General features: G+C 45.1%; 1 protein-coding gene across 1 annotated transcript in view; it reads left to right on the top strand.

The window, feature by feature from the left end:
- Nucleotides 1–17,818, top strand: part of LOC123748147 (variable charge X-linked protein 3B-like) — a 138,963-nt gene that overhangs the window by 19,664 nt on the left and 101,481 nt on the right. Inside the window, exons 2-3 of the mRNA XM_069311435.1 lie at nt 2,813–3,056; nt 4,424–4,548. Of these exons, the coding sequence (XP_069167536.1) occupies nt 2,813–3,056; nt 4,424–4,548 (369 nt within the window). The remainder of the gene's footprint in view (nt 1–2,812; nt 3,057–4,423; nt 4,549–17,818) is intronic.

Genomic DNA, 17,818 nt, shown 5'->3' with positions numbered 1-17,818 from the left:
ACATGGGGTCCACTACCACTCACAGGATGGGTATGGGGCTCACTACCACTCACAGGATGGGTATGGGGGTCCACTACCACTCACAGGATGGGTATGGGGGTCCACTACCACTCACAGGATGGGTATGGGGGTCCACTACCACCCACAGGATGAGTATGGGGCTCACTTCCACTCACAGGATGAGTATGTGGTCCACTACCACTCACAGGACAGGTATTTGGTCCACTATCACTCACAATATGGGTATGGGCTCACTTCCACTCACAGGATGGGTATGGGGGTCCACTACCACCCACAGGATGAGTATGGGGATCACTACCCCTCACAGGATGAGTATGGGGCTCACTACCACTCACAGAATAAGCTTGAAATCTATACTTTTACTCACAGAATGATCATGGAATTCACTCCCACCCACAGAATAGGTACAGCATCCATAATAAATGACCTTACCTCAAACAAATACGCATCACCCTGCGCAGTGCGCGGTATTAGACACCGCGACACGGCGACGCGAGGTTTCCCTCCATATTGCAATCCTTACCTCTGCAACTCCATCAATTCGAATGTGCAGCGAAGCAATCAGTATGTGTAAGTGACTCGTGCAGGACACGGGGAGTCCGGGCGTGCGGAACTGGGCGGCGTTACGTACATGCATAATGATGCTGGGAGTTTATACATTGAGGAGGAAGGAGAGGTGGGGTCGGGGGATCGAACGCTGACCTGCAGGAAACGAGACCGTCCAGTTCAGTTGGAGAGGAGGAGGTTGACGAGTGGATTTTCACAGGTGTGTGGGGTTGATGGGGTTTTTTGGAGTTGGTAAGCAATGGGTTACAGTGAGGAGGATAGGGGGGATAGGGTTTAATATATGGGGGGAAGTATTTAATATAGGGGCCTCGTAGCCTGGTGGATAGCGCGCAGGACTCATAATTCTGTGGCGCGGGTTCGATTCCCGCACGAGGCAGAAACAAATGGGCAAAGTTTCTTTCACCCTGAATGCCCCTGTTACCTAGCAGTAAATAGGTACCTGGGAGTTAGTCAGCTGTCACGGGCTGCTTCCTGGGGGTCGAGGACCGGGCCGCGGGGACACTAAAGCCTCGAAATCATCTCAAGATAGCCTCAAGAAGAAGTGAGAGTGATAGGGAGATAATAGAGAGGGATATAGAAAGGAGGTGATAAAGAGGGTCTGAAGAAGGTAGTGTGTGTCTGTATATACCAAAGCCAGTGAATTGAATCTTGTCTCTCATTCTCATCTCAGCCTCCGCCTATTATTGATCTCCAGATCAAGATGCTGGACCCAAATTAGTGACCCACGATGACCTGACCTTCTGTGACCAAAATTTTTTTGGTTATACGGAAAAAGGCACTCGAAATTAAAACTAAAAAAATCCTGCAACATTAATTATCTTCCTAATTACGTAACACCATTTTGGTGTTCATCAGTATGTAAGATTGCACATTGTCTAATTACTTGCCTTTTCACCCTATGCCCCTGTTACCTAGCAGTAAAATAGGTACCTGGGTGTTAGTCAGCTGTCACGGGCTGCTTCCTGGGGGTGGAGGCCTGGTCGAGGACCGGGCCGCGGGGACACTAAAAAGCCCCGAAATCATCTCAAGATAACCTCAAGATAAGATACTGTCTCATTTGTTATTTTTGTTTTTAACCCTGTTTGTTGCTTGTGAGATGAGTTAAAATTACGAATTGGTCGACATTCAGTAGATTTACAAACTTTCTTGTTTGTCAGTAAATTTACAACGTTGCCTCATCCTATTTGGCTGTACATTTACAAAGTTTTTGTCTGTGTTAATTTACAATGCGTCTGTAAATTTACAAGGTTTCTATTCGATTATCAGTTGATTTACAGAATAACTAATCGTTTATCAGTTGATTTACAGAATAACTAATCGTTTATCAGTTGATTTACAGAATAACTAATCGTTTATCAGTTGATTTACAGAATAACTAATCGTTTATCACTCGGTACATTTACAACATTACTAATCTTTTATCAGTACATTTACGAGAAAACTAATCTTGCATTACTCGAAAGAATTACAAGATAATTACATTGTATTTCTTGAAGGCTTTGTTGTAAAGAATCTTTGCTCTATATTCTCTTTAGCATTTAATACAAGAATAAAGAGACTGCCAAATTGTTCAGCATGTTATCTTCCAACACCAGCCCCCCCCCCCCCCCAAGCAAAAAAAAAAAAAAAAAACCACACACTTATGTTTAAGTATCCAACTTTCATGGTATCTCGTTTTTTTTAAATACAAATGCCTTTGTTAATTAGTAAATTATATTAATTGTAATTATCATAAAGAGCTCATTACTACTGCTAAGAGGATCCTATTGTGCTGCCATTCAAGCTACAACTGCGTATTATAAGTTTATTGAGGTAAAATCATCCCTTTGTGTGTATTTTACCTCAATAAACTTATTTCAATTTCAATTTCAATTCAATACCTATTAATTCACATAGATAATCCACTATATATTTTTTCTTTAAGGAAATGATGTTGATTGGAGGTTATGGGGTTTGATGGCGGAGTATTCTACGTCTTCGACTCGCAATCGATAAACCCAGGTTCAATCCTCTGGCAGGCCAGACATGTTCCCCCCCTATTACCTGATGCTTTTGTTCACCTAGGAGTTAGACAACTGACGGTAAGTGGTCAACTGGTTTGACCTAGGGGGGCGCCTTGATATTGGGATGGAATTCTATTGTGTACTTGAAACCTTTTGATTTAGCTATAATAATTATACTGTCTATTCCTACAAGTTCCTTGACGTGTGAGTGTATATCCCAGTTGACGTGTGAGTGTATATCCAAGTTGACGTGTGAGTGTATATCCTCCAAGTTGACGTGTGAGTGTATATCCTCCAAGTTGACGTGTGAGTGTATATCCTCCAAGTTGACGTGTGAGTGTATATCCTCCAAGTTGACGTGTGAGCGTATATCCTCCAAGTTGACGTGTGAGTGTATATCTTCCAAGTTGACGTGTGAGTGTATATCCACGTTGACGTGTGAATGTATATCCTCCAAGTTGACGTGTGAGTGAAAACTCCCAAGTTATTGGCCAAGTGTGTGTGTACAGGTAAAATAAAGGTGGAGAGAGTGTATAGAAGGCATAAAGGGATAAATGGTGTCAAAAATCGGGATAAATGGAGTTATAAAGGGTTAAATGAGTCATAAAGAGGTATAAATGAAGGCATAGAATGTTTAAATTCAGAAGAGCTAGAAGCGGTCGATTAATATAATAGTTCCGTAATAATTTGCAAAAAGAAATTAGTGCAATAGATGAGAGCAGAGAAAGACAAGGAAAGAAGTAGTAGCTGGTGCCACTAGGCTAAGACAGGAGTCAGCTAACGCTGGAGCAACCAGGCTAAGGCAGGAGTCAGCTAACGCTAGAGCAACCAGGGGCCAGATCCACGAAGCAGTTACGCAAGTACTTACGAACGTGTAATCTATCCTCAATCTTTGACGGCTTTGATTACATTTATTAAACAGTTTACAAGCCTGAAAACTTCCCAATCGACTGTTGGTATTGTTATAAACAGCCTCCTGGTGCTTCAGAGCTCAGTAACTGTTTAATAATTGTAAACAAAGCCGCCAAAGATTGAGAAAAGATGTTCAGGTTCGTAAGTGCTTGCGTAACTGCTTCGTGAATCTGGCCCTAGGCTAAGGCAGGAGTGAGCTAACGCTGGAGCAACATGAAGGCGCTGTGATGGTGGCTACCCTGGTACGGAGAGGCGAAGAACCATAATGAATTATTACAGAAAGAACCGACCAACAGAAGAGCATTTTGTGGGGTTTCAAGAATTGAATAGTGAAACTCCTCTGGAAAGGGGTTGTAGGTGGTGTTAGAAGGATCGAGTGGGCGTGAAAACATCAGGTGTGAAAGGTATTAACATGAGCGAACAGGGCGTGAAAATACCGTAGTTAGGGGTTAAGAGTTTGGGGTTTGGGCAAAATGTGACCCATCGCCGCTCTCAGTAATTGGCATATTTTCGGTTTAAAAAGTCGTGTTTGTAAATCGTAAGTTCGAGAAAGGTGTATTTAGTGAAGAGGGTTCAATCGTGTGTAAATGTGATGATTGATGATTGCAGGGAGGGCTAAGAAGATGAGTAGACATAATGAGTGTCAGGAAGCAGGGAATATGTAAGGAAACAGTTGGATAAGTACAGTTTTTGACTTACGAAGCGATCCGTAGAATTTTCCCAAAGCCTCCCAGCATTACCATAAAGTAAGGAAGCAATATGACATATGTACTCACTATAATATTGGACCTGAATGTAGAACATGGACAAAAATAAACATATTTTCACTATCCATATATCTTGGTTAAGTCGCTCCACAATATTGGCGCTCGGACTGTCGGATTCTTATGGCGTAACCTCCCACATATTTACATTCTCAGCAAAGGTCTCCATATACCTCACGCCAATATGTAACCGAATGTCAACAAATCCAAGGATTAAAGAGATGATGCTGTCACTCAAGTTCAAGATATATCCATGTAATTTATCCCCAATGACATGTCAGGCAAAATCCTAGTCAGGTATATTCCCTTTGTGACTGTTGTTGATAGTGTACACACACACTCTGCCTATATTGGCTTGATAGTGTACACACACTGCCTATATTGGCTTGATAGTGTACACACACACTGCCTATATTGGCTTGATAGTGTACACACACACTGCCTATATTGGCTTGATAGTGTACACACTCTGCCTATATTGGCTTGATAGTGTACACACACTGCCTATATTGGCTTGATAGTGTACACACACACTGCCTATATTGGCTTGATAGTGTACACACTCTGCCTATATTGGCTTGATAGTGTACACACACACTGCCTATATTGGCTTGATAGTGTACACACACACTGCCTATATTGGCTTGATAGTGTACACACACACTGCCTATATTGGCTTGATAGTGTACACACTCTGCCTATATTGGCTTGATAGTGTACACACACTGCCTATATTGGCTTGATAGTGTACACACTCTGCCTATATTGGCTTGATAGTGTACACACACTGCCTATATTGGCTTGATAGTGTACACACTCTGCCTATATTGGCTTGATAGTGTACACACACTGCCTATATTGGCTTGATAGTGTACACACTCTGCCTATATTGGCTTGATAGTGTACACACACTGCCTATATTGGCTTGATAGTGTACACACTCTGCCTATATTGGCTTGATAGTGTACACACACTGCCTATATTGGCTTGATAGTGTACACACACTGCCTATATTGGCTTGATAGTGTACACACTCTGCCTATATTGGCTTGATAGTGTACACACAGTGCAAGCTTGCATTGCCTATAAGTTTTTATTTTTACTTGCTGATTCTCCAAAATTGTTTTGCATTGAACCATCTGTGTGTGTGTGTGTGTGTGTGTGTGTGTGTGTGTGTGTGTGTGTGTGTGTGTGTGTGTGTGTGTGTGTGAAAGAGAAATATCGAAGGTACTTCCATTGTTCCTGAGGAATTTCTCTCTAACTGAAAAGTAGGGGGGCGGAGCGCCCTCTGAATTGATAGTTTGATTCTTGAGAAGTTTGTTATATGGTTAATGTAGGATGCTGGGGGGGGGGCAGGTTGACATAGTTACAGGAGTCCCAGTTGGTAGTGGGAGGCTGCCACGATGAGATGAGATGAGATGAGAGATGCTCTGGTTATCAAATTGAGTGGATTTGGAGCCCCGATTATCTGGATAACTCGCCTGCTGGATAACTCGGCTGTTGGATAACCCAGCTGATGGATAACCAGCCTATTGTCTCATCATATTGGCAGGAATGTCGCCAAGGTCTCATTATTGGTTTCTATATTAATTATTAAGATTTGTAATGCTATCAGAAGAATATGGATGAGGGGGGCGGGGGGGGGGGCGGAACCTTCTGGTGAGCTGGTACGACCCTTGAGAAGCGACTGATAACGACTGTGGCATCGTTAGCAACCATCCATCACTACCTCATTGATTACCTTACCATGGGGTACACGTTCTCGTTATCGTTAAACCACGCATAAGATGGGCTAATTATGATCCGAAACCATTGCATCATCGTCGTGGTCGTCGTCTCTACCTACGACCTTTGTCCTGAGGTAGTCATTGATATTGTCTTTGTCGATGTTGTTAATGAGATTACTGAATTACTCTCCGTAACGTGTTGGTTGGAGATAATGATATCTAATGATATCTAATGATATCTAATGATATCTCATGGCTGCTTCTGTCATTTATCATTATTAATTAGTAGGCCGTTCCTCCCCTCTCCCCCCCTCCCCCCCCTCCCTCCCCCTCCCCCCTCCCCCTCCCCCTCCCCCTCCCCCCTCCCCCTCCCCCCTCCCCCTCCCCCCTCCCCCCCCCTCCCCCCCCCACCCCAACCACCCCCACACCCCCCCCTTTCTCATTATATTTTAATGAACTGTAACTTTCCATCTTATTAAAGGTGGAAGCTTTTGCGATTCGTTAGGCGTGCGTGTGCGCGCGCGCGTGCATACTTTGTGTAAATGCAATATTTTATAATTGATATATTATTTATATATATTTATACATATATGATATATATATTATATTCTCTTCCAGGATGTGGGTATGGGGTGCATTATCTTTTCCAGGATGGGTATGGGGTGCATTATCTTTTCCAGGATGGGTAGGGGGTGCATTATCTTTTCCAGGATGGGTATGGGGTGCATTATCTTTTCCAGGATGGGTAGGGGGTGCATTATCTTTTCCAGGATGGGTATGGGGTGCATTATCTTTTCCAGGATGGGTATGGGGTGCATTATATTTTCCAGGATGGGTATGGGGTGCATTATCTTTTCCAGGATGGGTATGGGGTGCATTATATTTTCCAGGATGGGTATGGGGTGCATTATCTTTTCCAGGATGGGTATGGGGTGCATTATATTTTCCAGGATGGGTATGGGGTGCATTATCTTTTCCAGGATGGGTATGGGGTGCATTATCTTTTCCAGGATGGGTATGGGGTGCATTATCTTTTCCAGGATGGGTAGGGGGTGCATTATCTTTTCCAGGATGGGTATGGGGTGCATTATCTTTTCCAGGATGGGTATGGGGTGCATTATCTTTTCCAGGATGGGTATGGGGTGCATTATCTTTTCCAGGATGGGTAGGGGGTGCATTATCTTTTCCAGGATGGGTAGGGGGTGCATTATCTTTTCCAGGATGGGTATGGGGTGCATTATATTTTCCAGGATGGTGTGCATTATCTTTTCCAGGATGGGTATGGGGTGCATTATCTTTTCCAGGATGGGTATGGGGTGCATTATATTTTCCAGGATGGTGTGCATTATCTTTTCCAGGATGGGTATGGGGTGCATTATCTTTTCCAGGATGGGTAGGGGGTGCATTATCTTTTCCAGGATGGGTATGGGGTGCATTATCTTTTCCAGGATGGGTATGGGGTGCATTATCTTTTCCAGGATGGGTATGGGGTGCATTATCTTTTCCAGGATGGGTAGGGGGTGCATTATCTTTTCCAGGATGGGTATGGGGTGCATTATCTTTTCCAGGATGGGTATGGGGTGCACTATCAGTCACTGGATAGGGATAGGATGAACTACCACTCGCAGGATGGGTTATGTGATAAATTATAAATGAACTAAACTGAACAAAAAACTATCCCATGCAACTTTGCAACTTTTGCAAAAAAAAGTTGCAAGAAATAAATCAAATAAATTGAAAACTAAAAGACTGGGAAAGTTTTCTCAGAGAAGTTAAGACAAAAGTTAATCAAGTCTGATCCAGACTTGACACTGGATTAGTCTTGGTTATGATGGCTTATAAACAAAGAGACGTCACCTCATATGTATGCGTGCACGTATGTATTTACATATACATGTACATATGTATGTTTGTGGACAGTGGTGCCAGTTAATACATCGTCGGTAGCTTCTAGATGTTTATTCATGTTGTTCCGTTCCTGTTTTCCAACCATCGTGGGATCTATACATGGCTGGCGAGCATAGGAGAGATGCTATGTATAAGTATACAGGAGCTGTAGCTGTCCTGTGATGTATTATCTACAAGCGCCGTGGTGATGTATTATACAACAGCCCTGGTCAAGGTCTGTCTCGGAAGATGCCGTTTAAGTCTTGCGTGGTTCATATAAGTGGTTGGGTCATTTATCCAGGAGACAACCCTTCCAGTGGTGGATATACAGGAGTACAGTGACTCCTGTTAGCAAGCTTAACTATTTCCCCTTCCTATATCCCTGCAACACCGCCTACCAGTCAATCTACAACAGTAAGCAGTAAAATCGGTACCTGGGTGTTAGTCAGCTGTCACGGGCTGCTTCCTGGGGGTGGAGGCCTGGTCGAGGACCGGGCTCCGGGGACACTAAAAGCCCCGAAATCATCTCAAGATAACCTCAAGAAGATACACCAAAATACAGAATAAATTTATATTTAATCCTAAAATACATCTCCTATTGCTTTTCGATTTTTTTAAGACAGAAATAGGGGCCATTCTGTAAACACACAAGCTTTTGTTATCTTGAGATGATTTCGGGGCTTTAGTGTCCCCGCGGCCCGGTCCTCGACCAGGCCTCCACCCCCAGGAAGCAGCCCGTGACAGCTGACTAACACCCAGGTACCTATTTTACTGCTAGGTAGCAGGGGCATAGGGTGAAAGAAACTCCTGCCCATTGTTTCTCGCCGGCGCCTGGGATCGAACCCGGGACCACAAGATCACAAGTCCAGCGTGCTGTCCGCTCGGTCGACCGGCTTTGTTGCACAGTGTAATGCAACATAAAAGCGCTGTGTTGCATAGCCACCTATCAGCTATCTCCCCTCACCTTGTACACACTCACCATTATCTTAACCTATTCACTAGTTCTCTTATCCTGTCTATTCATCTAAATCCATTCTCACCATCAGCTGTCTACATCCACCTATCCTCCTCACCTCTCACTGGCCATCTACACCCACCCGTCACATGTCTGACATCTGTCTGTCATATCCCCTCACTATCCGCGTTCAATCCCCGACCGTCCAAGTGGTTGGGCACCATTCCTTTCCCTCCGTCCCATCCCAAATCCTTATCCTGACCCCTTATAAGTGCTATATAGTCGTAATGGCTTGCCGCTTTCCCCCGGTATTTCCCGTTCCCCTCACTATCTCCTTTACTCATCTTCTCACCTGACCACTGCCTTTCCCTTACTCATCTCCCTCTACCTATCCTCCCCCTTCTTCACCTACCCAGCACGTAAACACCACCTCACCCCTCCTATCCAGCCTGCCCATCACCGCCCATCCTTCAGGGGCCTTCTGGGCCCACATCCCGCCCATCCTGTAGGGATCTTCTGGGCCCACACGGCGCACCTGTACGGCGTGGGGGGGGGGCCAAGGCGGAGATGGGAATCAGCCCTGAACGCGACAAACAGTGCCTGAACCAGCCGACGCCCTCTTCAATCTCAACTCTCCATCACAACCAACCCAACTATCCACCACAACCCAGATCCCTTTGTGGGGATGGGGGGAGGGGGGAGGGGAGCTGATGAGTTAGGGATATAAAAAAAAATTATTTGCTCATTAATGGGAATTTTGATTCTTTAAACTTCATCGTGACTTCCCGTATTCTTCCTAAATTCATGTTGTTGTTGTTAAAGATTCGCTACTTGGAACAAACAGTTCCAAGTAGCACAGGCTATGGTGAGCCCGTAAGTATCCTAAATTCATGTTTTTTTTTCTACTTCAGATGTGGTCATGTATTTAGACAGTGCTTAGCAGCGTGAATACATGTCCATCTGTCCAACATAGACAGGGTTCAAGAGGGGCTGTGGTGCATAGTTATGCTGTACTTAACCATGCTAGGTAACTGTAATTACCTAAGTGGAATTACTTAAGTGTAGTTACAGGATGAGAGCTACGCTCGTGGTGTCCCGTCTTCCCAGCACTCTTTGTCATATTAGTGGGGACTGTGGTGGTGTTACAGTGCTAGCCAACATACATTTTTGTCTCTCCTGCATAGAGAGGGACCGACATAGACAGGGTCCTACATAGACAGGGTCCTACATAGATCTGCATTCCTACATATATAGTGAATTGGGGTATTGAGTAGTCAACCCACAGATTGTGACTATTTACAAATTGGACTTTTTTACATAGAAATTGACTATTTACAGAGTTATGGAAGGTTGTGTGTTCGCAGTTTTATGTAACAATGTGAAGTAATATATTTAGAAGTACAGAAGTACCAATATATTCGGTACTTCTGTCCGGTTGTAATCCTCTACTGTTGTCTGAAAATAGTTTGTGTGATGTGTTCTCAATGTTAGGTGTAAGAGAGGCCAGATGTGTATATATATATTGAAGAGAGTGGATGAGATACAATGTCCTTGAGGCACTCCACTTGTCAATGGAATCTCTCGTGTGGCTGTCAGTCGCGATCCTGGCTGTTGGAACAGACTGTCTGGTGCATTGTTAAGCAGAATGATGGGTTGTTAAGTGAATTGTTCATTGTATTGTTTATGTTACAGCTACCCCCCCACCCCCCACCTTGCAACACCCCCACCACCCCCACCACCACCACCATCACCATCACCATCACCACCATCACCACCATCACCACCACCACCACCACCATCACCATCACCACCATCACCACCATCACCACCATCACCACCATCACCACCACCACCACCACCATCACCATCACCACCACCACCACCATCACCCCCACCCCCACCACCACCACCACCACCACCATCACCATCACCACCACCACCACCATCACCACCATCACCACCATCACCACCATCACCACCATCACCACCATCACCACCACCACCACCACCACCACCACCACCACCCCCACCACCACCACCACCCCCACCATCCCCACCTCAACTAGATATATCCAATGTCACCCCCATACCTCTCAATCACCACCACCCCAACTACGAATCTTGTCAATCACAGCAACCACCATTACTAACAATCCTTACCATCACCCACCTCTACTACCACCACATCAGCTACCTCCCTACATCAGCCAATCACTACAACAGCTACCACCCCCCACCCCCTACATCACCAACACCCCCACCACCACCACCCTGGCACATCCATCACCACCCACCTTTACTCACCACCACAATCTACCACCACCACTTACTACTAAACACTGTCAACTATCTCCCAGACCTCCAACACAGCACAACAATTGCTTGCTCTTATCTACACACAAAAGATCATTGAGATATAACGATTTATACACACGAATAACAATACGAATTTGTATGATTCACAACCAATGATCAGATGAGATTCGCTGTCCAGTGAGACAGCTTTCCTCTAGTGTTAAGACATATTGGCTAAGACATATTTTCCCTAGTGCTAAGACATATTGGCTAAGACATATTTTCCCTAGTGCTAAGACATATTGGCTAAGACATATTTTCCCTAGTGCTAAGACATATTGGCTAAGACATATTTTCCCTAGTGCTAAGACATATTGGCTAAGACATATTTTCCCTAGTGCTAAGACATATTGGCTAAGACATATTTTCCCTAGTGCTAAGACATATTGGCAAAGACATATTTTCCCTAGTGCTAAGACATATTGGCTAAGACATATTTTCCCTAGTGTTAAGACATATTGGCTAAGACATATTTTCCCTAGTGCTAAGACATATTGGCTAAGACATATTTTCCCTAGTGCTAAGACATATTGGCTAAGACATATTTTCCCTAGTGTTAAGACATATTGGCTAAGACATATTTTCCCTAGTGCTTGCCAGCGAAAATGCTCACATCTAATCCGCTAATGATTTGATGTAAACCCCAGGGCAAGTTTACTGGTTTACCTGGCCTCTTGTGTGGAAACTTTGACGTGATGTTGAAACTTTCTTGTCAAGGCCTCTACTTTCAGTGCGAAGTTTATTTTTCCCCTACCAACCAGTACTTTTGATGCCGAGGAGAAGGTATTTGCAGCGGAGGTCCTGTACCACTTATATAAGAAATACCACTGTAGAGATGGAGCCATAACTGTTCTATTTGGGTTTAGAAACGTTTTGGCACGAATTATAGTTAGGGAATTAATACGACAAGTTTTTATATCTGCCTATTTTTATATCTGCCGTATTTTTATATCTGTCGTATTTCCCCCGCCCCTCCCTTCAGAATGATGGGAGAGGGCGGGGAATCATCCTCTGAGATGGGGACATTGTATAACATTATTCACTCTGGTGTTCATGATGATATTCTCATAATGCACTCAGAGTTTGCCAGTACAGACTACTGATCACATGGCCCTGTATGACCAACCTTCCTGTGTGATGGAGAGTTTTAGCATCACGTGGCTAGTTCTTGACACACTCTGTACTCCCCTTCATATAGTCTAGGGCAGCTAGTTCTTGACACACACTGTACTTCCCTTCATATAGTCTAGGGCAGCTAGTTCTTGACACACACTGTACTCCCCTTCATATAGTCTAGGGCAGCTAGTTCTTGACACACACTGTACTCCCCTTCATATAGTCCAGGGCAGCTAGTTCTTGACACGCACTGTACTCCCCTTCATATAGTCTAGGGCAGCTAGTTCTTGACACACACTGTACTCCCCTTCATATAGTCTAGGGCAGCTAGTTCTTGACACACACTGTACTCCCCTTCATATAGTCTAGGGCAGTTAGTTCTTGACACACACTGTACTCCCCTTCATATAGTCTAGGGCAGCTAGTTCTTGACACACCCTGTACTCCCCTTCATATAGTCTAGGGCAGCTAGTTCTTGACACACTCTGTACTCCCCTTCATATAGTCTAGGGCAGCTAGTTCTTGACACACTCTGTACTCCCCTTCATATAGTCTAGGGCAGCTAGTTTTTGACACACACTGTACTCCCCTTCATATAGTCTAGGGCAGCTAGTTCTTGACACACACTGTACTCCCCTTCATATAGTCTAGGGCAGCTAGTTCTTAACACACACTGTACTCCCCTTCATATAGTCTAGGGCAGCTAGTTCTTGACACACACTGTACTCCCCTTCATATAGTCTAGGGCAGCTAGTTCTTGACACACTCTGTACTCCCCTTCATATAGTCTAGGGCAGCTAGTTCTTGACACACACTGTACTCCCCTTCATATAGTCTAGGGCAGCTAGTTCTTGACACACACTGTACTCCCCTTCATATAGTCCAGGGCAGCTAGTTCTTGACACACACTGTACTTCCCTTCATATAGTCTAGGGCAGCTAGTTCTTGACACACACTGTACTCCCCTTCATATAGTCTAGGGCAGCTAGTTCTTGACACACACACTGTACTTCCCCTTCATATAGTCTAGGGCAGCTAGTTCTTGACACACGCTGTACTCCCCTTCATATAGTCTAGGGCAGCTAGTTCTTGACACACACTGTACTCCCCTTCATATAGTCTAGGGCAGCTAGTTCTTGACACACACTGTACTCCCCTTCATATAGTCTAGGGCAGCTAGTTCTTGACACACACTGTACTCCCCTTCATATAGTCTAGGGCAGCTAGTTCTTGACACACACTGTACTCCCCTTCATATAGTCTAGGGCAGCTAGTTCTTGACACACCCTGTACTCCCCTTCATATAGTCTAGGGCAGCTAGTTCTTGACACACACTGTACTCCCCTTCATATAGTCTAGGGCAGCTAGTTCTTGACACACACTGTACTCCCCTTCATATAGTCTAGGGCAGCTAGTTCTTGACACACACTGTACTCCCCTTCATATAGTCTAGGGCAGCTAGTTCTTGACACACCCTGTACTCCCCTTCATATAGTCTAGGGCAGCTAGTTCTTGACACACACTGTACTCCCCTTCATATAGTCTAGGGCAGCTAGTTCTTGACACACACTGTACTCCCCTTCATATAGTCTAGGGCAGCTAGTTCTTGACACACACTGTACTCCCCTTCATATAGTCTAGGGCAGCTAGTTCTTGACACACACTGTACTCCCCTTCATATAGTCTAGGGCAGCTAGTTCTTGACACACACTGTACTCCCCTTCATTTAGTCTAGGCCCGCCAAACACACACCGAAACTACGACGTTGGTACAACGTTCGAACAAGTTTTAACACCTCCTAACCAGTTATAATAACCAATATAGCAAGTTGTAACAACGTTCTAATACGTCATAAACACGTTAACCCAAGATGTAACAACTTTATTACAAGTTGTAACAAGCGGAAAATGGAGACAGTTTCGGTTTGTGTTTCCAGGGGGGCAGCTAGTTCTTGACACACACTGTACTCCCCTTCATATAGTCTAGGGCAGCTAGTTCTTGACACACACTGTACTTCCCTTCATATAGTCTAGGGTAGCTAGTTCTTGACACACACTGTACTCCCCTTCATATAGTCTAGGGCAGCTAGTTCTTGACACACACTGTACTCCCCTTCATATAGTCTAGGCCAGCTAGTTCTTGACACACACTGTACTCCCCTTCATATAGTCTAGGGCAGCTAGTTCTTGACACACTCTGTACTCCCCTTCATATAGTCTAGGGCAGCTAGTTCTTGACACACACTGTACTCCCCTTCATATAGTCTAGGGCAGCTAGTTCTTGACACACACTGTACTCCCCTTCATATAGTCTAGGGCAGCTAGTTCTTGACACACACTGTACTCCCCTTCATATAGTCTAGGGTAGCTACATAAATATTAATTTAGAAGTCACATATGTATGTGGGAGATGGTACCAATCAACTCGAGGTTGTAGGACCAGACACAGACCTCACCAAACTTTGCAGAGTGACTGGTCTTCATCCTGGGATGATCATAGGCTAGTCGGAGTCGTATTCCATATACTGCATACAGCCCTTGCATGAAATAGCAAATCAAATTAATTTCTAATCATGCTCAATAAAAGATTCCATCTTCACTAAGATTACAGGGATGAAGGGTGTGGTGAGTAGGGAAGGTGGTGAAGGGGAGGGAGGGTGATAAGAGGATAAGGAAGGATGGTTTAAAGTAGGGAAAGTGGAGATGGTGAGGTAAGGTGTGGAGGTAAGATCTTAATAGTGTAGATGATAGTGTGTAGGGAAGATGGTTACAGTGAAGATAGTGAGTATGATTGCATTGATGTAGGTAGTTTATAATGAAGGAGGCCCATATGTCACCCTAGCAACGCCTGCTACCCTCCCCCCCCTGTAATTCTGTATATGGGAGATAAGGAGATAAGAGCAGATTATGTAAGGCATGGATGCTCTACCCACTAACATACTTTCCCACTAACATCCCTTTCCACCAGCATCTGTATCCACTAACATCCATTTTCCACCAGCATCTGTATCCACTAACATCCATTTTCCACCAGCATCTGTATCCACTAACATCTCTAAATGAAAGGGAAATACCCGCGAGCCCTATACAGGTGGTCAGTAAGTGGAATGCACTTGAGAAGGGGAAGTTATAGGAACCACCTCCAGCCTCAACATTAAAGCCAGATACGACAAAGAATCTTCGATCACAACTTCTCAACAGCACTTGCTACTACTCCTTCTCCTCTCCACCTCTCTTCCACTTTCATCTGGCACCCCTTCCCTTCCTCTGCCATCCCCCCTTTTATTCCTCTGCCATCCCCCCCTTTCCCTTCCTCTTATACCTCTTTCCAATCACGTCTCTCTCTTTTCCCTCTTCTGTCTTACATGGTTATCTCCCGTCACGTACTGAAACATGTCAAGTTAGTTCTGCCTCACTTCTTTCCCTCAGCTCCTCTCAGCCCCAGCACCCGCCTCAGCACCCCCCTCCTCCCCTCTCTCAGCCCCAGCACCCCCCTCAGCGCCCCCTCCCCTCTCTCAGCCCCAGCACCCTCCCTCAGCACCCCTTCTCTCATCACCTCCACACTGACCTTGGGGGCCAAGTCATCGCTTCTTTGCAAGCTGTTCGTGACACTCTTCCTGCCCCTTCGTGAGAGCTTTAGGCCCTCTTGTGACAGCTTGCAGGGCTCTCCTTGCATTGTTGCATGTAGACCGATGGCAACAGAGAATGTGAGCCAGAGAGAGAAGGGATGAACAACCCAGCGGGTTTTCTTCCTATTGGGGAGTGTTGTACATGCTGCTATGGCGGTGTGTCCACTCACAGGATGAGTGGCGCTGCCCAATACTGTCACTATGGCGGTGTGTCCACTCACAGGATGAGTGGCGCTGCCCAATACTGTCACTATGGCGGTGTGTCCACTCACAGGATGAGTGGCGCTGCCCAATACTGTCACTATGGCGATGTGTTCACTCACAGGATGAGTGGTGCTGCCCAATACTGTCACTATGGCGGTGTGTCCACTCGCAAGATGAGTGGCGCTGCCCAATAAACTCGCCCCTCGGGGCAAAATTAAAAAAAAAAAAAATTTAAAACCTCACGAAGGTCTAATACAACTTTAAGCCGTCTCATTCCTCACAGGAATCTCATGAATCTCACAATCGACTTGAGAATGGTCCAGGACGGACCGAAACGTCGTCGTCCCTTCACCTTCTAGTGTGTGGTCTGGTCATCCTCATAAAACCCTTGCAAACAGCCTCAGTAACCTCGTATTGCAACTCGTTGCTGCCATAGGTCTCTGCAACCCATGCTCGTCATAGCACGTCGTATTTTGACGTATACTCTGCTACCTAAGGCCAAAAATCGTCGTGCTAGAAAATGATAGCGGCTCGCGGAATTGACCATACTGTGCCGTTTTCTGTTTTGGGTCCTCTGGGAGGTTAGGATAAGGGGGCACTTTAGGACGGTAATTTTATGACGTTGGGGATCCTTAGAAGGACGGGCTGATCTCTCAGTCATCCCCAAAAGTGGCCTGCCCCCCCCCCCCTATTCTAGCATAAATTGAAGAATGAAACTACTACTATCAATTAAAATAGGGACGGCTAAATACACCTTGGGTAATACAATCAGTGTAATTGGGAATATATATGGATATGATATAATTAACATAGTTTATAATGGTGCAAGTAAATGGGTCCAGGTTAATTGTAGGCCAGAAAGCACCATAAGTAGATTATGCGGTATTAAATCCCATTTAATTCAAATCAAATATTGTTGACCAGACCACACACTAGAAGGTGAAGGAACGACGACGACGTTTCGGTCCGTCCTGGACCATTCTCAAGTCGATTCCTGCCGATAGTCGATTCTCAATCGACTTGAGAATGGTCCAGGACGGACCGAAACGTCGTCGTCGTCGTCCCTTCATCTTCTAGTGTGTGGTCTGGTCAACATACTTCAGCCACGTTATTGTGACTCCTCGCCTGCAAATCAAATGTTTATTCAGGTAAAGTACACACATACAAGGTGGTTATCTTGAGATTATCTTGAGATGATTTCGGGGCTTTTTAGTGTCCCCGCGGTCCGGTCCTCGACCAGGCCTCCACCCCCAGGAAGCAGCCCGTGACAGCTGACTAACACCCAGGTACCTATTTTACTGCTAGGTAACAGGGGCATAGGGTGAAAGAAACTCTGCCCATTGTTTCTCGCCGGCGCCTGGGATCGAACCCAGGACCACAGGATCACAAGTCCAGTGTGCTGTCCGCTCGGCCAGCCGGCTCCCTTAAGAGATACAAAACATTGATGGATTTATATATAGAGCTAGTACATATAATGCCTAAAGCCACTATTACACAAAGCGTTTAGGGCAGGAAAAACACTAAGACTAAAACTTAATACTTAAGTTTTAAAATAATAATTCTCTAGACATTTCTCACCTGGGGGTCAGGACACTATACACATTATTTCAAGACACATTACAGGAAGTTATGACTGGCCGAGACCTCTAACACAGGGAGCCGGTCGGCCGAGCGGACAG

Source organism: Procambarus clarkii, chromosome 69 (genome assembly GCF_040958095.1).
Source record: "Procambarus clarkii isolate CNS0578487 chromosome 69, FALCON_Pclarkii_2.0, whole genome shotgun sequence".
NCBI lineage: Eukaryota > Metazoa > Arthropoda > Malacostraca > Decapoda > Cambaridae > Procambarus > Procambarus clarkii.
Note: the sequence above shows the minus strand (reverse complement) of the source record. Positions and strands in the feature narration are given on the sequence as shown.